Below are 23,922 nucleotides of genomic sequence, written 5' to 3'. Positions count from 1 at the left end.
CAAGTTTGTTTGGCGGCCCTAAACGCGCTGCTCGGTGTCTGCAGCTTTGAGGTCAGATTGCTCCATCAGTCAACTGACAGTCCGGCCCCAAAAAGAAGAAGAGATCCGGGCTTGAGTGAAACATTTGTCAGTCCTAACAAATCGCTGTAATCCTCCAATATTTTCACAAGGACTTATGGCGTTGCATGGAGCACTTAATAGTGAGGGTTAGCACCGAGGAGATGCCCTTTTTGGGGGCGGGGGTGTGTTTTAGTTTAAGAACGAGTCCAGCGGCAGGATCTCATGTTGGGCAAGGGCGACACCAAGTGGTGAAACACCGGTAGCGGCAGAAAAGGTGAATAAAAAATAAATTTGCGTTGATGTTGCAGCACAAAGTGACGTCAAATAGTTTTATATTGTTTAAATTCATTTGTGAGGACTGAACCCCCCCCCCCCCAATTTTTAAAAAAATCTGTTTTCTTATTCTTACGTTCAATTTCTCAAAAAGTGGAGGTTACTCTAGCAGTAAATAATGTGATCAAGTTTCTCTTAACCCCCCCCCCCCCCCCCCCCACCACCCACCCATCCTTCACCGAGACGATCAGAGGTAAAAAGGGCGCATTGAACCAGAGTTTCTGAACACTGTAGCAACATGAGCAGGAATTCCATTTCCTTCTCTCGGGTCGCCCACATTGTTTGGTTGTTGATACTGCGAGGTGGAAACCTTGGAGAGGGACAAAGCGGCCCATCTCTCCCGGCGCTGTGACCTTGGGTCCCTGACAGATACAAAAGCATCCGTGCCCAGCAGCATTCCTCAGAGCAGGTAAACAGAGCCTGCTCTAATCCCTCCGGGGGGGGGGGGGGGGGGGGGGGGGGGGGGGGGGGTCGGTCTGCTTGAGTTCAGCGACGGCTTTTACAAATGTTGACATTTTGCAAACATGAACATTCTGGCATTCTGGAAAACAAAACTCATCGTCTCTAAGAGTTCTGCAAATGTTTCCCTGTCGGTGCCATCAATGAAGACGAGCAGGAGAACGGGATCTGGATCTGGATTCATTTCCTTCCTACAAAGTATTTCCAACCAACTTGAAGGCTCTGCGAGAAAAATCGGAGAAATTGCTTCGATCTAATCGAGGAACAAAAGAAGAAATTGTTCAACAATGAACGACCTCTGACCTCGCAGTAAAAACAGAACGACACAGATGCGTTTATCAAGAAGTTTATTTCTGTCCAGTTTCTCTTCATCAGACTTAAAACATTCCATCTGGTTCAGAAATTTAACTTGCGTGAAAACATTCATTCTCATTTCACAGTAAATTTCAGAGTTTGTTCGTTTTTCAACACAAGCCATGAATACTTCCAGTTTTACATTGAAGTGCGTTCGAACAAGTGACAGGTTGGACTCATCTCAGGTTGGATATTCAGTCATTGCATCATACTCCAAGGCGAGGAACGCATTGTAGAGTCTTTTTTTTATTTCTTTTGTCAACATCCAACCAAACAATATACGTCAAGAAGCCGGGATGACCTTTGGTTTTAGAGTAACGCGTCTCTGTGAAACCCGCCGTCGTCACAGAGGTGACCTTCCATCCACTGGGCTAACAAAACAAAAGGTGATCCGGGGTAGGCCACCCTGCTCGATACCAAGAGCTTTCAGTTCATTCATCAATAGCAGCACGAAGGAAAATATGACCAGAAAGAAAAGCAATGGCAGGAGATGGAAACCTTCAGAAACCAAAAGCGTGAGTTAGAGAAGGAGAAGTGACAAAGATCAGGCAGAAGGTGGTCGACGGCTCCTCTCATCGGCACGCTGTTGAAAAATCCAGGTACTAATAAGACAGGTCGTTATTATTTGAGTCGCCGTGACGACCGGCAGTCACAACAGAGCAGGAGGACAAGCGTCGGACAACACCGATGATCCGGAACGCTTTTACTCGAGGAAAAAGGTGCAAATACGCGTGGACCAAAAAGATGAAACTCATCATCGCAACAAATGGACAGAAAACCCTTTAAGAAAAGGAGGAGTGTCTTTAAAACAATCACAACTGTTTTCAAATTACCTTGTTTTAAAAAGTTTACCTTAAATTATTAGACGGACAAACTAGGAATGAAGAACGTCAGCTACATTTGGTGAAGTCCATTTTCACAGAAAGCAGGCGTTAGCTTAAAGCAAGAGCCGTATTTGCCTTCTGGAAAGTTGCGGCTTAGATTTCGAAATCGCTCCGAGGTCAAATGGGACACGTTTACAGTCAGATTAGTTAGTTAGCTAAAACCCTCGATATCGTCCTGGAGAGTGGCGACCGCCATTGATCGCTCCGTCGAAGCGACGTGACCTGAAGAAAAGGAAAGAATGAAACGGTTATTTCAGTCCGTCTGCAGAAACGCGGCGGCGTTCATCTCCAGCTGGACCCGCTGAAAAGAGAAGGGTACGTTAGCGCAGCTCCAGCTAGCTTCATGTGCCAAAATGAAGCACGCCATCCTCCCCCAATGTATGACTTAATGAAATAGTTATATATTCTACTGCAACCACATGGGGTGACATCCTGCTAGCCACAGAGCCTTCTGTTAATCAGGTTGTGGGCTAACAGAGAACAACTTTCAACACGGAACTGAAATAGAATCAGAGCTGAAAGTTCAAAGACACATATGTGTACATCTTAAATTAAGGTACAAATAGATTCAATATGAATCTGTTCTGTCATGACAAGACGAGACGTCTTGTACCGGTAAACTCTTGACTGGCATTGCCAATACTTTTTTTCAAATCCACAGGATTCATCACAGCACTAAACGCGAAGCGTAATGAACAACATGAAAGACACGGAAGACGCCGTAAGAGAACAAAAAGCTCTACATCACTTGAACTAAAAATAAAAATGGAAAAAGCAACACCACCTCGTCAGTTTGTGACAACCGTACAACATACAAAACACAAAACCTCAAGTTTGACAGGAGAGAAGGAAATTTGTGGGAGTTTAGACATTTTAAGGCACCCAGTTTAGATCAATACCTTTGAGATTTGGAACCAACTGGCAGGATTCAAGTGTGTGCAGCTTAATAATTTTTTTTTTTACTTCCAGTAACAGCTAGTTTAAGAAGAAATGCCACTAAAATGATTGATTTGATTCACACATTCAGTCTAAACAGCCCCTGGTGATCTTTTCTCAAGTCTAAGGAACCAAAACACTTGATCTGAGATGTCATCCAGAAATACTACAAGGAAAGAGAAAGTATTCTCAGTATTCTCGCTCATTCCAACCCAAAGGATCCAGAGAAATCATTTAGGACGCTGCAAACCTGACTTGTTACCGCTAGCATGTTGGGGCTGTACAAAAGCCCAACATTAGCATGAAATCACAGTTAACAGCAAACCAAAATGCTTTTTGATGCCTGGCAAATAAATGATTGCCAAAATTTCCTGGGAATCTTCTATATGAGATAGTATTTTTGCTAAACAAGTTTTTTATTTTTTTTAAAGTAGATGTGATATGTTGCAAATCCTATACCCAGGAACTTAAAAAAATACGTCAAGCATCACTGAATAAAGTGCAGCAAAAGTGAGAACATTATTGGACATGAAAAGGTACCAGAGACATGAACATCACGCACAACCACACATCTTTGGGCTAAAGTTGAACCGGCTTCACATACCCGCATGCTCACGGTATATTGGCCATGTTTTTATTTACTTGTTTTCCCTTTAACTGTTTGTCAAATATCTTTATAAACACAAACGTTGTCCAGTCATTCTTCGTTTTGGCGCCGAATTAGAAACAAAAACAACAACGGAAACACTCATAAAATGATTTCTTTCTGGACACATCAGCATATCCTTACATGTAAAAAATTGTTACTCGACACAACTTACGTTAAGAAGAATTCAAAAGAAATTGAAATGGCTATACAATAGGATGAGAGGACGTTCTGTACTACTTATTTACATAATTACTACAAAGGTAATGGTTGCCCCCCCCCGCCCCGACCCCCGAGCTTGCCATGTCCCATTCCAGAGGACAATGAACACAAAATTCTCTTCTCAACCTCAGTAATTATTAAAACTGGTGGGGATATTTACTTTAAAGCGTTTACGCAACCACGAGAAAAAAAAACTGTAATCTGGAGAAAGTAAATGAGCCTAACTTGTGATTTTTAACTTTAAAACTAAAGTCTCATTAAATCAAAACGATCGCACAGAGAATTGAAGTTTGTAGAGGATTGGACGCTTTCCGCGTTGTTCATGCTCTGCAAAGAAGAGTCCGATGGTTGTATGGAAAATGTAAATTAATTTATGTCTGGGATTTAACAGGACATCTGAAGAAAAGCATCCGAAAGAAGTTCAACAGCAAAAGCAATAGGCCCGTACGCCAGTTAGGCGCTCGGGCCTCATTAATACAAGCAAGATACCAGAACGTGTACGTCAGGATATAAATGAGCAGTTCATGTCTTACTAATATCTTATACTTTCCTGCTCTGCTGCCAACGCATCTACTTTAGCGGCTTCGGGCAAAGTCACATTATTTTCAGCTTTCCTCCTGCTCATCATTTCATTTTAAGAATCGTGTCAAATTTGCTGTAGTTCTACCAGAGTGGAGCGCCCCATGTGAAGTTCTGGGTGTGTATCCTGCAAAGAGAACTGGAAGCTGTACTATCTGGTCTGCCAAATAAATGATAGCCAAACAACACATAAAAACGCCTACCCCACACATTCCTGAACCTACAAACCTACAACTAGAAACACAAAACGCCATTGTCACATATACAACTAAAATATGCATCTAATTGTTATTTCAAACTTAATTCCAAATAACAGTTAAAAGACAAAACAAAGGCGCGATGCCAACTGACCGACTACACAACAGCTGATCTGAACAATCCGTCCCATAAGCAGCGTGGAGACGGAAAAATCATCAAATCACATTTAGAACTACTGTCCCAGGCTCAGATGCAAACATCCGCCCCGCGCTTACTCACATTCTCCAGGAGGCGGCGCCATTCAACCAAAGATAAATAATGAAGTGCTGCTAAGAGATGAAACACTGCCACCTACAGACGAGGACAAGCACTGCGACTGCATGTGAGCGGGCTGTCTGCCTGCTACCAAGCAAGCAGCACATCCTTTATCCAAACCAAACAGCAAACAAATGATTTAAAAACTACCACGAGGACGTCTCTATAATACAAGTGTCTTTTTTCTTCCTCTTTTAGAATTAATTTGAGCAGGGGAGCAACCATTAACCCGCAATAAATTCTACTTAGTGTCCGTGTAAGACGTTGAAAACATTCTTTACAAACGATTTAGAGTCCGCCGTCTCATCGGCGCCGTCTTACAACAATGGTTTAGATAATGGCTCGCAGTCAAAGTCTTTATTTACGTCGAGGATTCCACGTCGACGGAGGGGACGAGCGACGCTTCTGTGCAGAGACGTGCGTGAGACCCGTAAAGGGACTGCAGAAATATTCCTCTGGCTTCCAGATCCCGAGGCTCCGATGGAGCTCCTCATCCATCGATGAGCAACACGTCAATGTGGGACAAATCAATCATGTGCCTGTGAGGTGATGGTGATGAAAGCGTTTGAACCGTCGTCTCGACACGCTGTTAAACATCCGACGCCATCACGTTGATATCATAATTGGTATATCTAGAAATATGACGAAGGACTGAGGAGTATTGATTACCTGTGGAAGCTCAATTGAAAGCTTGCTGCATGCTGTGGACTGGAAAATTTGGCGATCGCTTTCCTCTGCTGGGGCATCATTTTGAACATCTGTGGCAGCGCAGAAATAGTTTAGAGCAAATAGTGACGATACTTTCCTTGTCCACTGGGGGGGGGGGGTTTGGTGGAGGCAAATCTATTGATTCATTAACTTTCCCCACCTACCAAAATACCAACAGGGGGCGCTACGGGATCACTGAGAAACAAATTTGAGCCAATCTTGTATGTGCAATTACATTTTCATTATGAGATAAATAGTTTAAATGTAGACGTTATAGGAGAATCTCTTGCATCAGATTTGACTTGTATTGAATTCTTTGCACGCTTTTATTTGTACCTCTATGGGCCCGACGGACTGGAGAAGGTTCGTCAGTTGAAGGTCGGTCGTGGACGAGGAGAGGCCCTCTATGGACACCGTACACCTTTCGCTCCCCGCGTCTCTTTGGGCCGGTCTCGTGGACACCGGGCGACCTCGACCCGGCTGACCAACACCTCGACCTTGGCCCCGGCCCGACACGACCACCTGCACCGATGGAAAACAGGAGAAAAAGCGCGGAGAATTCAGGCAGACTGTTTTTGCTCTCCGGTGGTTGACTCATCATATTCCTGCACTGAACACGACGCATGTGGCACGGCAGGGTGGGAGCTAAGATTCCCCAGCTGCAGAGGAAGAGGAGGAGGAGGGAGAGACCCCAAAAAAGAGAAGAGGTAGTGGGAATACGTTTATGCGTTGGGGGGGGGGTCAGAAAGGGAGATGGAGCCGTGCGAGCGTCATGGTGACTGCCTTACCCTGTCAGCGTCAGTGAGGACGGTAACTCTGACAGCAGCCTGATGGTGACAGGCGTGCAGAGAGGCCATGGGACCCCGTGTAGCCCCCCCTGCCCCCCCCCACATGTTAAACTGCTTTCAGCTTGTCAATACTCCTGCACCTGGCACACTGTCCTGTCTTATTACCCTCCACCGTTCGATTGCTATGCTGAATGCCTGGGTAGCGCCGGCGGCACAAGATAACTCTGCATAAGACGCTTCGTCTTGTATTTCAGCGCCGCATTACTCCACACTCTGCGCTGTTAGTAGAGCGATTGCTGGAGTCTCGTTGTGTGACGTACCCTGTTCTGCTGCGGGTTGCCCACGGCCCCTCGGCCAGCCCGCGGTGCTGCGGCTGCCGCCTGTTGCTGCTGTCCTGCCATGGTGACCTTCCTCTGGATGGCCTGGTTGACTGGCGGCGGCGACCACGAGTCTTGTTGCTGCTCTTGAACGTCGGCTGCTGCTCCGGGTCCTTTTCCTCCCTGATTGGGAGAGAATCGCTTTAGCTTCATTTGCAGGCATCACAAAACGCTCCATTTACATAAGCATTTAGGCTAAAGGAATTGTTTACGGGCAGACAAATTCCAAAGTCCAATCTACACTGCAAATGAAAAATGGGCCAGCACTGAAAATGGATCCCTATCAGGCGTCCGTGGGGAATAAAGATCAGCCCAACAAGGTGATGGTCTCATTATGGAATAAAGTCACAGCTCGACTCCGTTGAAGGTCGTCCCGAGCTCGACTCTGTGCAGAGATGTGACGGATCAATACAGGGGAAGAAAGGAGGCGATATCTCTGACCTGTCCCTGGTTGAGAGTAAATGGATTAATCCCCCCTATAGAAACCACAGCTCCTGATTGCACCCATCAAATGCTAAGCTGCATTACACTGGAACGACAGCAGCTCGATGTGTACCCCCCCCATCCCCCTTTCACCCCCCCCCCCCCCCCCTCCTCCCCAGCTTTTGTGTTTCTTGCACTGCTTTGTATCATCCCCGATGAAAATATAATTTGCCTCTTATCTGTAGTGCCTAAGCCATACAAATCCAAATCCTCAAAAGTGGCAACTTTCTTACGCAGGTATTATGTTGTGTGCCCCCCCCCCCCCCCCCCCCACACACACACACCTCATTCAGCCAAAAAAGATTAATTACAAGGGTCCTGGATTGCTATTCCTTTGTTGCAGCGCACCTGAGAGATGGGCTGATGGGAAAAAAGCAGCCAAGGGATGACAGAGGAAGAGAGAGAGAGCAAGGAAAAGGGCGATAACATTTTCAAGCACCCATTGATGACAGCAGAACAATGCAGAAGAGAGAGCATCCCCCCCCCCCCCACCCCCCCCCACCCCACCATGCAGTACATCAGATAACTCTGTACAGGTTTCCATTAGCACACTGACACCCCAGTTATCTTCATCTGCAGCCAGCCTCCAACTCCGGCTCTGATCCTCTGGGATAGTCGGAAAGCAGCTTATTTTAAATACTATCACATCATAGCAACATGCCCCCCCCCCCTCCCCCCATCAGTGACAAGCAGGAATGTTTAACATGCATGTCTTTGTGATTTTTCAATAAAGATTAATGCCCAATTAGAGTTACAGCTACGACGTGCTTCTGTAATTCTCGGTTGCGTTCGCTAACGCTTAAAAGAACACTCCTCTGCCCTTAAAAGAGGATGCCAACCTTTAAGAGTAGTGATGAGATGTCGCTAATTCTACAGATAAATGTCACGCCGCTCTTGCTAATGGCTGCAGCCTTTCTCGTGTTGGAGAGGCGCAGCGCCCCGCCAAAGGCATCGGGACTTAAATACCAGTTCCCAAAAGCTTAAGAAAGGAAACTTTAACAGATCAATTTCATCAAAACGACACAGACATCACACGCCGTCGTTCCCATAGGTTAGATATCTCTTAGATTACAAAATGGACATTTGTGCGCGCGGTAAGTGGCATTTCCTTTCAAATCTGTCGCGTCCCTCGCGGGTAAAATTGGTTGAGGAATATCGAATAAATGTCGGGGGGTGGGTGGGGGGGGCTAGTTGAGAGAAAATGAGATCACATGCTCACCGCTCCTGAAAGTTTGAGGAGTCTGACTTTTTGCGGCACCTGCTGTCCTTCGGAGCCAGAACTCTTAACCCGCTGCATCACAGTTCTTTTCGTCCCGGGTTTAGGTCCTTGACTTTGAGCCTGGCCAGAAGCCACCGAAAGCATTCCAGGTATATTCTTCTGGGGCATCTGACTGGACTGGACTGGAACAAAAGCTCTGTTCACATTATGCACAGCACAGTTCCTTTGCTGCAGCAGCTGCTGCTGATTTTGCTGGGGCTGTTTCCATTGCTGCTCGAGACCAGGACTGGCGTGCTGTTGTTGCTGGGCGCTACCTTTGACCATCTGGAACCTTGCCTTGACACTGGGATGTTGTGCAGGGGTTGGAACGCTGCCATAAGGAAGGATGGGGGAGCCTCGATAAGGATTATTAAGAGTCTGGTTTAATGATGGTGGAGTTTTCGGAGGAAACTGTCTTTGCTGCTGTGGCTGTCCTTGTCTTTGTTCCTGCTGCTGCTGCTGCTGCATCTGTGGCAGTTGGTGCTGCTGTACAGGATTTGGAATCTGCTGATTTGGATGCAAGGTTCGAATCTGTGAAGAAGCCGGGGTTGGACTCGGAGTGTTGGACTGGGAATTGAGCCTATCCAGAAGCTCCTTCTTTCTGACGCCGGCCTGCATTTGCCGTCGCATCTCCTTTTTCCTCAGAATCTCCTCTCTCAGGCGCTTCTGCTCCTCAATCTTAATGCGGTACTGCCGCGTCTCCTCATCCTCGTCCTCGACATCCTGCGACACAAAAGACATAACGATATGAATGGCAATGCCCTCATGTGTAATCAAAGACAAACCCCCAGAGAAAAATGAAATAGTATTGATCCGTTGCATCCAATAGAATGAGACTTCCATCACGAACGAGTATTGGGAATTTACTAAATGTAAATTCTTCTGAGCACACAAATCACTTTGGGTCAGCTTAAAATACTTGGGCCACAGGACAAGATAGAACAGGTGCCACCATTTTAAAGCATAATACACATTTTTCTTATATAATGTGCACAAAAATGGAAGAATTATGGAAGGTTTCTGGAATGCATTGTTTTTATTCCCACACAAGTGTTAACAAGCTGACCTGCGGCGCCGTGCTGGACAGTGTGCTTGGGATTTCCTTGCAAACCACCGTCCTGCCTTCCCCCCGAGGCTGCGATTCATTCTTGGCAGCAACTTGGCCTCTTCCTCTGCCACCGGCAGGCACCGGCTGATTGCTCTGCCCGGCACGCATCGCCTGCGTTGCCTTGGCAACCGGCCTAACGTTGGCGGCAGGGCGGGCGCTGCTCGTGTTGGCGTTGCCAGGTGCTACGGGGAGCTCCCGCAGGTTGCTGTTGCGTTGCTGGATTTGCTTGGAGATCTGAAGAAAGGCATAAGTATGAATGAAGTAGAAGGATTATAGACAGATTGGTAAAATAAATGATTCTCATACCATCCTGTGTCTGTTAGACATGATTCGCTGTTGGGGGCTCTGAAGGTGAGGAGACATTTGCCGAGGGCTACCATGCGTAGCCTGTTGGTGAAAGGAATTCTGGCCATGGTGCATCATGGGGCGCGGCTCGCTGACATTTATGTTTTGCTGGTGATGGGGCAACTCCTGCCTGTGATGTTGGTGGTGCACAGGCTGAAGGGATGGCATTGGGTCATGCTGTGGAACCTGCAAGATCGGAGGGCGATGCATTAAGCCCTGAAATATCAATGAAAGATAAACGGCCATATGAGCAAACAAGCGCAATCAGTTATTATTCTGGAACACAAAATGCTAATTCAAAAGCAACTGCTCCATCTATCTTCATTATCTCCGACTGCTTTCCCGGAAGCATCTTCATAACAAAACAATAACGGGGATTCAATCACTAGAGGGCGCTCTTGTCTGTGTATGCTAACCAGGAGGTGCCAGACAGACGGGAGCGTTTCGCTTTGGTTCAGCAGCAGTGAAGATGACAGCTAGTGTAGTTTAATCATGTGTACAGAACTCAAGTCGAGCCGTCACTGTTCCCTCAGCTATTTTAATAATCTTGCACAAAGCCATAAAAATAAATCATGCATTCATCGCAAACAAAAGAATATAAATCTTTAAAACCATCAAATTAAACAGGCAAATGTAAAAGGATAAACAGCAGGCAGAGCACAAACTTCCCCGCAATTTGGATTCCACATTAAAAAGCAATAGTCTAATCATATTTGGATTCACAATAATGCTCAGACAGTAACAGCCTCCCCTCAGAAATTGGAATCATACTGGTATCATTATTATTTTAACAGCTATTTAAGAAAGAATACATTTCACTAATAGTAACTTCCTCTTGTCAAATCTTGCACCAGAGTGGACCTGCATAGCATCAGTTACAATCTGATCTCAGCTGTAAATCAGGTTATCATATTTTCTTTTATTTAACTGGCACATTTTCTGTGAGCCACACTATTTCAAAAGTTCTGGATTACCAGTTCCGGAATATTACTCGGATCGCCATCCTCTACTGGTAAAGTATCCTTTAAATAAATTCCGGATCCAGGTGCTAAACGGGATCACCAGCGGATTTCACGTGATGTTACTTCCACATCCGACCTCTTCGTGAAAATGTAACTTTAAGAGAAACTCCTCCAACATACATAAATAAAAATCAAAACAGGAAATGACCAGGTAAAAAACAATAACATGGCATTCAAATACACGGACATCTATTGGTCAAAAAAATCACTTACTCTTAGTCGTACCTGCATCCCAAACCCGATTTGTGGAGGGGGGAAAACGTTCCCTTGCTGACCGAATGGCTGACGGGGGCTCAAAAAGGGTCGGGGTTGGTTAGGGGGGCAGCCCTGTTGATTCAAGACAACCATCCCCTGATGGCCTTGGTGAGGAGGGAGGCTGGGCCTTGGTGGTTCTCTGGGAAAGATTCCTAGAGGACCCTGGCCGGGCTGGTTGAAGGCTGGTCCTGGCGGACCGAAGCCCATGTGGGAATGGTCGGACAACGGCTGCTGGTGGTGGAGGTTGGGGCCGCTGTTCATGGGAGAGCCGGGGCCCTGGTGATCAAACATGTGTTGCCCTGGAAACCGCATTGACTCGGCGTGTTCTGTACTCAGACAAGTACAATCAAACAACAAGAACAGCACAAGAGAGATGTCAGGTATTTCTCTGCGAGAGCCACTTTCAATTCAGTTCCTCTCTAGATTGCTCAGTTACAGCAAGAGAAACAAAAAAAAAAGGCAACTCCATCGAGGCGAAACAGTAAACATCCACGAGAGCCGCGTTTAATTTGACATTAACGCCGTGAAACAGAAATACAGATGTTTAATGCAGCTTCCAAGGCTCATTTGGATGTATACATATACACATGCATTTAACACGAATGCTGCTAATAGAGCAGCGCCAGAAAGCTACCAGCATAGCCTGTAGGTATTCTGCCAGAGGTGATGCCGAGGTGCAGGACTCACCTGCCATAAAGAGGGGCTCTCTCTCTTGGGGGATTTGCGGAGGTGGCCGGCTTCTGAAGGGCTCCACGTGATGAGGGGGTCTTTGGGGCTGACCAAAATGACCAGACATGTGTTGCTGGAAGTCTCCCGGTCCCTGGGAAAACACAAAACGTATGAATTATAGGTCAGCCTGGGAACTCAATAATCGCAAACAAATTAAACTAATGAAAAATGGGAATTTGTGGCGGTGGATTCCACCAGGCGTGGAGTGTTTGTAATTGAAGGACTGGGGTAATTAAAAGAAAGCAGAATTTGGAATTGTAAACATCAACATGTCATGTCAATATTAAAGAAACCCTTCAGCCCGGATCTGTTCTGAAAACCGGCATGAATGATACTCGGGGCTTTGTCGAGAAACCTTCCAAATTCAAAGTCTCTAACGAGGAAGGGGTGATTCAGGAGGGCATAAGTGGCCTCACCCTTGTTTTCGACCACTTCGTATGTTTGACGGCTTTCCACTCATTGCATGCACGTTACTCCCCAGCTATCTCCCAAGGAAAACTAGATAACAACGCTTTAATCCCTCCTTGAAATTCGAACCCCCCCTCATAACCGTCTTCTTTATTCTTTCTAATATCCGTCTCTTTTGAAATATTTAACCTGCTATTCAACACGTGGCACCTACGCAAATAGGCTGCTTGCCTGCTCCAAGCCTATTGTAAATTACTTAAGATGCTATCAAGGCCTAATCCATCTTTATTTCACCGCTGCGTGGTGGTAATTTAGAAGGCAGAGGTGTTGAAACTTGCTTAACAGAAAGTTAATCAGGGGGGGGGGGGGGGCTTACAAAGACAAGGGAACACAATGGGGGTGCAATCACGCTGTTCCAAAAGGTCAGACAGGCAGGACTGCACAATGAGGACTCTAGTGTCCATATAATTCCGCTCAAATAACAGCCCATTCTCTCACTGTTAATCCTCGATAAACAGGCTGCGGGCCGCTTAGTGTGTAACTGATGCAAGGATGCCCTGCAGCAGGCAGGGGATAATCAACACGCGAATAATGGAGAGGGGCCAAAAGTCAAAGTATATATATAGTGTATTTAAAAAGAGAAGACATATATATATATATATTTACCCTTCTGGCTTTCAAAGCATTTCTTCAATAGCAGATCGTTTGTTTTCAAGTTATTATCCAAAAAAATAAAAGGTGGTGTGACGAACGCCACCAAGGCAGAATTTAAATATTACGCTATAAAACAACTAATTTCCTTGGAGCAAAAATGGCATTTCCAAATAGTGCATTCGTATTTGGCCGTCAACTGAATGACATTTTCTAAAATTATGAACATTTCAAATACATTTAATTGGTTCTGAGATGAATATTTAAAAAAGAATTAATGAGGTTATACCAGAGGCTATGACACCCCCCTCACTCACCACATCTTTTAACAATTACATTTGATGGAATGATAATATACGATAATCTGAGTAATCAGGTGCCCAATGGTAAATGGAATGTTGTGTCCTTGGCAACAGCGGCCCAAACGCGATTGACAGCTGGGGGAACTATGCAGTCGCCTGAATATCCTTCTACCCTAACCACCCAGATTGATAAAAGTCAAAACGGCACCCGACTACTGAGCCATCAATACGTAGAAAAAGACAAATGAGCAGGAACAGCACGATACTCAATGTTGAAAAAGAGGTAAATAATAACAGTTTCTTCTGCACAAAGATTGACTCCTACGCTCATTCGGCAAAAAGATTTTGCAAATCCACATGAATGCAATTGGATGCAGCTATTTTCCAATAGCTAATTTGCATAAATCCATACAAAATGCACTCTCCAGGAAGATGTCAGTCAGTAGCCGCACCACCTGATGCCTGGACATCATTAACTCGGAGGTCGGAGTAACTTCAGGCTCTTTGGCTGACTCGCTGGCTGAGCCATTTCCCTCAGTAGAGTAATGACTTTAAAGGCATTTCCGTCATCTCGAGGACGGGTTCTTTGTGAGTGAAATAAAGGACCTTTTCTGAGAAGAAATCACTGACTTAAAACCTCTTTTCTCTAACGTGAAATTCAGCATTTGGAAAACACGGAGAAAAAAAAAAAGGCTCACCCCGGCCCCTTGAAAGCTCAACCACGTTTCATTAATTCAAATAACGTTCAAAAAAAGGTCTTCACGCCTTTGGGACAGAAAGTTGAGAAAAGCGAATTTTAACTGGCAGTATATCTCCTGGTTTCCCAATTCCATTATGTGCCAAGCCGGCTAGTCTGAGCCGCAGCCCATCCATGAAGAGTTGCTAACTAAGTCCCGCTACTGCAGCCCTGACCTCCAAAAGTCGACCGCCTAAAGCCCCTATCACGCATTTCCAGTTGTGGAGCCAGACTCATATCAGTGTTTACAGATTTGCTTTAACAGTATTTGGACAGAGCAGGCGGTCTAATTGCTATAATGATATTGCCCTCAGAAAAAGGGACGTTGACCGTGAGGAGAGGGAGAGAGAGTGAGGCGAGAGGGAGGGAGAGGAGCAGCTGCTACTCACGGGGAACCTCTGAGGACTCACAGCAGGTCTGGGCTGGCTCTGAGCAGGAGGCATCAAGGGCACTGCAATGAGATAGAGAGGGGGGGGGGGGGCATGAGAAAGGGGGTGAAGGGAGGAGGGGGAGAGGAATGAAAATGAGGGGCAGGAAGCAGAAGAGTGATAGTAAAAAAAAAAAAAAAAAAAGAATTGCCCATTCGACATCCATGCTAAAGGCCGTTATACAGACATACATTTTAATTTTTTTATATCGGAGTTGCTCTTGAAATGTTTCCAGGGAGATGCAGGAAATATTAAATACACGTACCCAGTGGTACACAAACACACACACACACACACACACACACACACACAAACACACACAAACACACACAATCTTGGCCTGGATAGACAAGTCAGATAAACCCATCTCAGGGAATGAAACGGTGATGCTGCCAGGAGAGAAATGGAGGATAAACCCATTACTGGCTGAGAGAGCTATTCACTTGTCATTCAACCGCACAACAAAATGACATTCTAATCCAGACACCACCAGCCATGGTGGCACCGTGCATCCCGCCGCTCAACTGGGGCTGCAGCATATTCAAATAGATATTGATTGGTCATTATTTAAATTATATATTATATATTCATGCTAGCTCATAGCCCATAAGGACTTGTCTTGGAAACCAGAGAGAGGCCCGTTCGAGACCAGCGTGGACCAAGAAGTGTGTTGACTGTTGCCGGTTTGCCTCCAGAGCGCTGCCGAGGCGCCCTTGAGCAAGGCACCGAACCCCAGAAGTTGCTCCCCGGGCACTGCTACGTGGCTTGCCCTTCACTCCACAATCTCTCCATTAATTTGTTTGACAATTGTATGTCGAGTGAAGAAAGGAAAAAAAAAAAAAGAATTTCCCCACGTGAGATAAATAAAGGGAACCTTCTTGCAGCCAGTTGTACATAGGTACTAACCTTGTACAGAGGATGATGAGGGACCTCTGAAATGTGGGTTAATGTGGATGTTTTTGGGCTGTGAGGGCTGTGAGGGCTGCTGTTGCTGCTGCTGATGGTGGTGGTGGGGGGGGAAGTTGGGCGGTGGGGAGCTCATCATTCGAGGCAGCGGCTCCATCTGGGGCCGCAGCGGCGGCGACCGATGAGCCATGCGCAGGGCGATGAGGGGCTGAAGAGGGGACTGGGTCAGTGGGCGGCCGTGCTCTTGGAAGGAATGCGGCCCCCTGGGACGCAGAAGGTGATGGTGCTGGGACTGCACTTGCTGGTGATGGAGATGGTGAGGGAGCGGCATTCGAGAAGATGGCAGCTGATTGGAAAAGATTTGGGGGGGGGGGGGGGGGCGTCTCGTCAAAACACAATTCCTCTATGGGTGAAACTGATGAACGAATTGAATCAATTGTAAAGTTCATTATCTATTGATTAAAATGTAACGGTGGATCCTTTGGACACGGGTAGCCTAACTTCATGAAGAGAAAGTACATTCTTAATCCAGATATCTAAAACTCTAGTTGACCGTCAAAGGCGACACATTTTCAAAGGTTTTAGCTATAAAATGCAAAAATAAACGAGCCATTGTAAATGTTTACTTTCACATTTTTCCCAGGGGAACCCCTCGGAGCCCCTTTATTTCGGCTGGCTGCAGCCTTTGGCCCTGCCTTCGGCTGTGCTCGCTTGCCCTTCTACTAAAACATTTATTGGGAAAGCCAGAAGCCCGAACACTCCCTTCAGCTACTCTGCAAGGCAAGCAGCTTGGTGCTGAACGAGGCGCTACTCAGCCGAGTGACTGCTCAACGGTTTACCTGTTTGCCCATGTTTCCCATCAGAGGGAGCATCTGCTCATTCATTCTTCCCCGGTTTCCTCTAAAATCTGCCATCCCGTAAGGTGAGAAAACTCCTCTTCCTCTGCCTCCTCTAATTCCTCCTCTGCCTCCCCGAACGCCATAACGGTTTTGTCTCTTTTGCCGTTCTTGCTCCTCATACTCCATCAGATCTTGCTTGGCCTTCTCAGACAGCTCTAATGGCAGGTGGAAGAGGAGGAAAACAGATTTGATAAACTGCAGCTGTTACCAAAGGAAGAATAATTTCCGCTCAGGTGGAATAATCTGTACCTAACGTTTCCGGGATATTCCTCCTTGCACTTGCATCGGCCGGCCGAACAACGGTGCAGTCCTTCCTCTCAGATTTGAACCGTATGCGACCGGACTCTCCATCTTCCTCGTCCTCCTCATCGGATTCCTCCTTTGTTTCATTCTCAACCTGAGGAGATTTTTGGACATAATTAAGAAACATTCTAGCACATTCCATTGACAATTTTGAATGGCTAGAACTGTTTGTAAAATGAAATACTTCTAAAACAACTCATATTGACTCCTCCTTTATAATAAACCCAATATTTCTACTTTAGAATATTAGAAATATTTCTACTTTAGTATGAAACATGGCTACTTTAGTAGAAATATTTCTAGGTAATACTTAATGATTAACTACTTGCAACTGCAACAAAATGTCTGAGGTGTTACATGGAGGGTCTCAGCATACCTGCTCTGTGTCAAAGACCTGAGAACTCTCAGCAGTGTTCTTCCTCTCCTCTTCCTGGTGCTCCTCTCCTCCTACCTCCTCCCGAGAGACCTCCGTCTGTTGCATATCCACAGGTTGATCAGCAAAGGATGTCTGATAATCATCCTCCTTCAAAGACCACATCGATAAAACATGCTGAATGGTTACAGTCGTAAGAACGCCATTTGTATGAAACATGGCTGCCCAGACATTCAGAAGGCAACCTTATGTATAAATAAAAAAAATAAACACAAGATATATGTTGATGGGATGAACACAAATGAAGGAACTGGAAAGAAATATGAATTTATATAAACATGGAAGTACATTTTATCTTACTTTAATAGATAAATTCAAACAACTCAGGTTGTTGATGATATTTTAATGAATATTGGGATTTTAGACACACAAGTTTCACCTCTTCTCAGAATAATCATGCAAAGCCAGTAAGAGAACATTAAAGTGCTATGAAGGGGATTTTGGTGAAATATCATGTAAACGTCCCCCTGCCCCCAAACCTCAATTACCATAACAGTGGGGGCCGGGCTTCATTACTATTCCTGACAGTATTTGAAATTCAATGAGATGTAAATGTTTAACATGATATACAAAAAAATGCGGGTACAGATAAAAACACTCTTCCCCAGTTCAGTGACAGCGGAAATATCACTGAGTGACTTCGTGCAAATCTCTCTGTTACCGGAAACACGGCAGGTTCAAGAATGCACGTCAAAACAATCACACACATGTAAACATTCTGGGTCATGACCAGATTGTACTCCCTAATTAAATGAATCTGTTCCACCACAATGAACGTCTGAGTCATCTCAGCAAACGCCTCCTCAAGGTACAGGAGTGGAAAGCAATTCAAAGAGCCTATATGCATTACACGCTCTAGCAAAAACTCGCGGCTAAATAAGGTCAGACTGTAGGTCATACCGGGGTGTTTTGTGTTGCGCTCCATTAGCTTGCCAAACAGCAGCACATATTAATGGAGAGAGAAAAAAAAAATCACTTTGTGAACCAGAGGACTGGACAGGCAGCCCCGAGGGAACACAACGGCGTAATCCTTTAAACTGTTTCATATAGCACTCTATGAACACCACGGTAAGCAAAATGTCAAAGCCAGGGAGCTTATTGACCTTGTTATTACATATAATACAAAGACAAATCCACACCTGCAGACCCAAACATTCAAAATAGGCATCCAATTGAGCGGTACAACAAAAAAAAAGGTCAGCATCATTTCTTTGTTTGAGGAGGTTAGGGTAATATATCTCTGTCAGGTGCCAAACACCTTGATAAATAGCCTAGAACAGACATTTGCACATGGATCAGGCCTTATCTAGCATCCTCCCTAAGAGGGAAGGGAAACGAATGAAAGGGAAACTCGCATCAATCATTAGAACACTGTATGGGCCGTCCTCAGGAAGGTCAATAATCTTTTCACCTGCGTGAGCCTATCAGATTCAGCATAAAGCCAGAGATAAAAGCCCTCCACATTAGCCTCCATCGATTGGCAGCACATCTCCCTGTCACAATGCAGCCTCGCCGTCAACTAAAGATACAGGCCCCAAGGTCACAATGGTCCCGGGTTTGGCGGCGACAGGAGCGCATTGCCTCGTGCCAAACAAGCTGTCAACACAAACTTTGTCAGCAAGATGGAGAAATTAACTGGCAGGAGGTGATAATGAATCTAATCCTCTCCTGTCCAAAAACTCCGACCAACATCTCCTTCTCCCGAATAGATTTGCAATCCCGCCTGTCCCCTCACCGAGGCAAGAAAACTGACATTATCTCTGCTACACAATAGAGTGCGACAGAAAAGAAAGTGGGACTATGTGTGTGTGTGTGTGTGTGTGCGTGCGTGCGCGGGTGCCGACTAACGTGCGAGTCGGCAAACGAGAGAACTCACTTGAAATTCACCATCTATAGGTTCATTGATTTGGATGTCTAGCACTTCATCCGGGTAGCCGTCGTCACCCTCCATCTGCTCGTCGGCGTAAGTCGCCTGATCTTCAGGCATCTCTGTGATCTCATCCTGGCCGTACCCCTCTGTGTATCCCTCTTCCCCCTCTCGTTGGTACCCCACCTCCTCTTCCTCCCCTTCGTTACAGCCCTCTGCGCCAAGGTTCACGACATCGTCCGTGTACTCTGCCTCCTCAAAGTTGTCCTGCTGGTCATAGGATGTGCTGAAGCTGTATGAAGGATCAAGGTTTACATCCAGGCCACTAAAAACAAACACAAAATAGTTTTTCTTTATTTTTTGGGGAGGGAGAACTGAAAAAGAACTTTGATGATGGTAAAACGTGTGAACATTGGAGGTTCACGCAGCTCTATGAATAAGAGAAATGTAATGAGTGAAACGAGGGCATTTACACAATTGGTATACCTCATATTTACATCTTCCTCGTCACTTTGTAGGAGGTCATCATTCAGCTCCTCATCTGATCCTTCTGAAGGATTCTGAAACAGAAATAAAAAGAACATTATTTACATGTGGGGGCATGGGACCACCTCCAACCCTAAAGGATGCTTTATTCCCATGTGGAGCAGGCAATCTGGGCCGGTCAACTCAGTTCTTTTTTTATAAACTGTACTTCCCCCTGGTTCGTATCAACACTTACCCCTGTGGAGGAGCCACCTGCTACAACTCAAATGTTCACTTGTATTTTCTACCAAAATGAACACCCAACGTTCAGGATGTTATATTTTTTATTTCCTGCTTGCAAGCAGAGATCCACCACCTAGTGTATTTTTTGGTAACAAGTATAAAATAAATATAAACATAGCAGTAAGACAGCATGAGGCTACGTTTTCTCTTACCTTTTTAGCTGACAGCCAATCATCCTCCAGCAAATCCTCCTCCAAATCACTTTTAAGGAGAAGCGAGTAAATAACAAGTTAAAGATGAGTTAGATTACAGAACTGTGCAGTTTCACATTATATTTTTTCAGGAGACTTACGTGACAATAATGATAAGACTTACCTCTCTATATTGTCACCTTCACCTCTCCTCCTGCGTGACCGCTCAGCACCAGGTTTGTTATATTCATCAAAGCCATAATCTGCAACAGAAATTCAGTTTCACTTACAGATTATTCCTGAACATTTCATTACAATTATTATCCATTTCCACAGATAGGCCAAACCGATATCAATCTATGCACAAAAGTGTTTAGCACACTGGCCGCACTAATTCTATCATGGCAACCTGAATCAACAACAAGTGCAGAGATACCATTTGTACTAAAAACAATTCTTTCTTGTGGCTGCTAAAGCAGAATGAAAATGGAAGTGTTGAACCGCAAAATATATCCAAACAAGAAACATGGAAATATCTGACAGAACATTGTAAATAATAAAAAAAACAAAAACAAATTCCAGTCGTTATGCATCTTACAATGTGAAAACGTCCTCCTTAAAGTTTATTGTAAAAGTGCTGGCTTTATTATTCAGTTGCTTTTCCACAGCAAAATTTGTCAAAACAGAAAAAAAATGATATCGTTAACAATGACTTGTTGTACGGTCACACAAAGTTCTGTATCATGCTTCTAATTCTGAGGTCACAAACATCTGCCATAAACTGAAAACTGTGCAAACTCAGCACGTGCTGTCATAAAAATGGCCTCAGCTATCTGATATTTTATTAGATCAGCCTCGCCACTTTTTTGTCTACCACCTAATAAAATATGCTGATAACCGATAACATATTTCACAGATAAATAACATTTCTTCCTTATAAAAATGACATTTTAATTGTGCACATACAAAGCAATCATGATGAGGCCAGGCATAAAAATATAAGTCCACAAAAGGAGTGTGTCATTAAAAAGGACAGACTTGAACATGGTGAAGAGAAGTCACTCCATGATGTGTTAATCACATTCAGATAAAGGAAATGAATAGTTGGACATTAGTTATAGGATCATATCATGAACTGAGTCATCTCCAATTATTATAGTTTTTTTTCACATTTATTATCACATCATTTTGGGGCAACAACCTTGCACAACTGTTTAAGTATTCTACTGTCAGGTTTGATAATGACAACAAAGTCTACACGACAGACTGTAAACGCTTACTATACCAAGGTAAGACTACCAATATTAACCAGCAAAGACACAGCAGATGTGAAAGATATAAAATAAAAATACCTACGTATGAATAACATGTAAAAATTAAGCTGTCACAGAACAGTGCGTTTCTTCAAGATGATCGCTGATGATCAATCTTTTTCCAGCTTACACAAAAATTAAAACACCGTAGACCATTATTAACTTATTCGTTTTAATCCGATCATTTTAACAAATTTAGCATGAAATGTAGCACGGTAGCATTCACTTTACTCTCGGTCAGAGCGTCTGTATACGAGTATGAAACACTTATTACATCGATTGGGAATAAGATAGTAAAATAAATAGGTAACTACGGTATTAATAGCATTTTAAACGCAATTAGCACAGCAGTTAAGGAAAATAAACACAATAAACCATTTGTTAAAAATTGCGCTAGACCGGAATTTGGCCCTGAACCCCATTCTCTTAGCTTGCGGCTGGTTCAAACTCGCTAACAAAAACCCTACACAAAACTATTTCCTTAATACCTAACAACTTTCAAGCTACCGCCTACGTACGTTTGAAGTCACCATTATATCTATTAACAATGGATTGTGGCATCTACCGGTGGGTAACTTTGCTAACCAACACCGAGGTCAACTGTGAGGCCTACCTTTTATGTGGCCATATTTCAAACCTCGGTTAACGCAAGCTGGCTAGGTTAGCCAATTTAGCTACATGGCTAACAACAATATGGACAAAATTCCGCTGACTGTACTCACCCGTAGCGTTATCTGACATGGTGCAAGACGCGTCCCGCGTAAAGTCTGATTATAAATATAGAGAGCACATTCAGTTTTTAACTAATATTTCGCAATTATAGTAATAGAAACGGCGAAACTGTTAAGGGTACAGCCTCTATGCGGCTATGAGCTGTATCCGCAGACAAGTGCAAAAAAAAACATGGCAGCGATGATGCATTGTGGGTAGGAGGCGCGAGCTCCCGATCTGTTTCTTTGAAGAACACAAACAGAAAGATCTGTCTGGCCAGCTGTCCACAATTACATTCTAAGTTATTTCTATTTAATTCTAATGTTAATTCATGAACCATGGAGATGCCTTGCTTGACAAGAAAGGCTTATCTTGATAAATAATTTGAGTAGCCTTACACCTAATATATGTTGTATGTTTATTTCTCAGCACCTAATAATAAAAATACAGTTCATTACATATATAATTCAGCCAGTGAATAGCTATTTATATTGCTTATGTTTATGCATTTTCTTTATTAATTTATCAGCTTTTCCTCTGTCAGCATTTACATAACAGTGTTGTTGTTTGTCTAATGTGAAGTATAAAAGTTGCAGTTGCTGCAGAATCACAAGATTCTAAACCAAGAATGTAGGTCATATGGTTAAAAAATACTACGGTATGTCAGTTAAATACTGATATGATAATATATAATATAATATATGATGAAAAAATATTAAACAGGTGACAGCCCCCTGCATCGGTCGTGATGCTATGGCTGAAAGCAGAAATGCATAATTTGGACACACCTTAAAATCGTAACAGTTTGACATAACTGCTTTTGACGAGTTGTGCGTCATTCTGCTCTGCACACTATTAGGTTGGGATCAGACACGAGGCAGGCTTCATCAGTGTGGCACACTGTAGGTCGTTACTGCTGGTGAATTGCCTGGATGTGACAAGAATTTAACAGGTATAAAAGTAGAGCTGAACTCACCCGAGCCAGTCCCGCCTGTCTTTACCATTAAAGCACTTCACAATTTGTTGAAAAGTAAGAAAAAAAAGGAAAAACAATTATTTAATTTTTTAGTGTTATCACAAAAATGTTAGCTGTGTTCCAAATCATGACAAATTTGACTTTAAATGATGCTTAATCTCTATTCAAGTCACTTGTTTGATTTTTTTTTCCTGTAAGGTCAAAGCCTTTTTTATATAACCAAATGTTCCCCTTTTCATGCTGAGAGTTGTCTTAGAGTTGAAGTTGTTGTCTGAGTATACTGCTCGACTACAGCAGAGTTCTATCACCCAAATTCATGCGAGGCTGACAAACGTCAACAAAGACTCCGGCAGACACCAAAGAGAGGTGAGCAGTGAACTGGAGCGCCATTGTATTGGCTCATTATGGTGTCCCGCAGAGAGGAAGAAGCTATTTTGTAGCACCACAAGGTCAATATCTGAAAGCCAGGGCAATGGAGGGGATCAGCTATGAGAGTTTAAATTTGTGAAGGAGTAAAGGGGCTTTCCTAATGAAAGACAGTCTGTGAATTATAATGAACTGTGGGGATTGCACAGATAATATGCTGGGTTGGCAAGCCACATAAAATTAAATGCAATTTCACATCATAGTATTGAAAACTCCCAGAATTTTGTGTGGAGTTATGCTACATTCAAAGTAATATTGCATCCATTGCAGTGTAGTAGTCAATATAATAGTTATTAATAAGGACGAGATGCTACTGCTCTTTTATAACGCGCTGTCTAAAAGCCTGATATTTTTGCCTGCCAAATACATCTATCATATTTTTCTCTAGTTTTCTCTCTGAAATGAACGTAGATGCAATTCATATAGTCATGTATCCTTAACCTTTAAATTATATTCACTTTTAACAGCTGTTTCTAAAGATGTCTGAGATATTTTCTATGTATTCACTTTCCCAGGATTTTTTATTTTTTATCTCCAAATAGATGTGAAAAGAGGAGCTGTCACACTCTATTATGGTGACCTCAATGATTGTGTGCCCTGTCCAC

At 44.0% G+C, this 23,922-nt stretch overlaps 1 protein-coding gene across 1 annotated transcript; it reads right to left on the bottom strand.

Annotated features, from left to right (window-relative positions):
* Nucleotides 1-1,188: 1,188 nt before the first annotated feature.
* rbm33a (RNA binding motif protein 33a) lies at nucleotides 1,189-22,073 on the bottom strand. Its single transcript, XM_068747809.1, has 19 exons — nucleotides 21,927-22,073; nucleotides 20,076-20,154; nucleotides 19,913-19,961; nucleotides 19,479-19,552; nucleotides 19,002-19,317; nucleotides 17,069-17,215; nucleotides 16,639-16,786; nucleotides 16,330-16,544; nucleotides 15,491-15,836; nucleotides 14,546-14,607; nucleotides 12,018-12,150; nucleotides 11,289-11,656; nucleotides 10,015-10,269; nucleotides 9,667-9,942; nucleotides 8,562-9,323; nucleotides 6,803-6,982; nucleotides 6,031-6,216; nucleotides 5,656-5,744; nucleotides 1,189-5,525 (listed from the first exon to the last, which is right to left on the bottom strand). The coding sequence occupies exons 1-19, from the start codon at nucleotides 21,943-21,945 to the stop codon at nucleotides 5,477-5,479; spliced, it is 3,753 nt and encodes a 1,250-aa protein (XP_068603910.1). The 5' UTR covers nucleotides 21,946-22,073; the 3' UTR covers nucleotides 1,189-5,476.
* Between the last annotated feature and the right edge of the window lie 1,849 nt (nucleotides 22,074-23,922).

Source organism: Brachionichthys hirsutus, chromosome 14 (assembly GCF_040956055.1).
Source record: "Brachionichthys hirsutus isolate HB-005 chromosome 14, CSIRO-AGI_Bhir_v1, whole genome shotgun sequence".
In the NCBI taxonomy this organism is placed as follows: Eukaryota; Metazoa; Chordata; class Actinopteri; order Lophiiformes; family Brachionichthyidae; genus Brachionichthys; species Brachionichthys hirsutus.
Note: the sequence above shows the minus strand (reverse complement) of the source record. Positions and strands in the feature narration are given on the sequence as shown.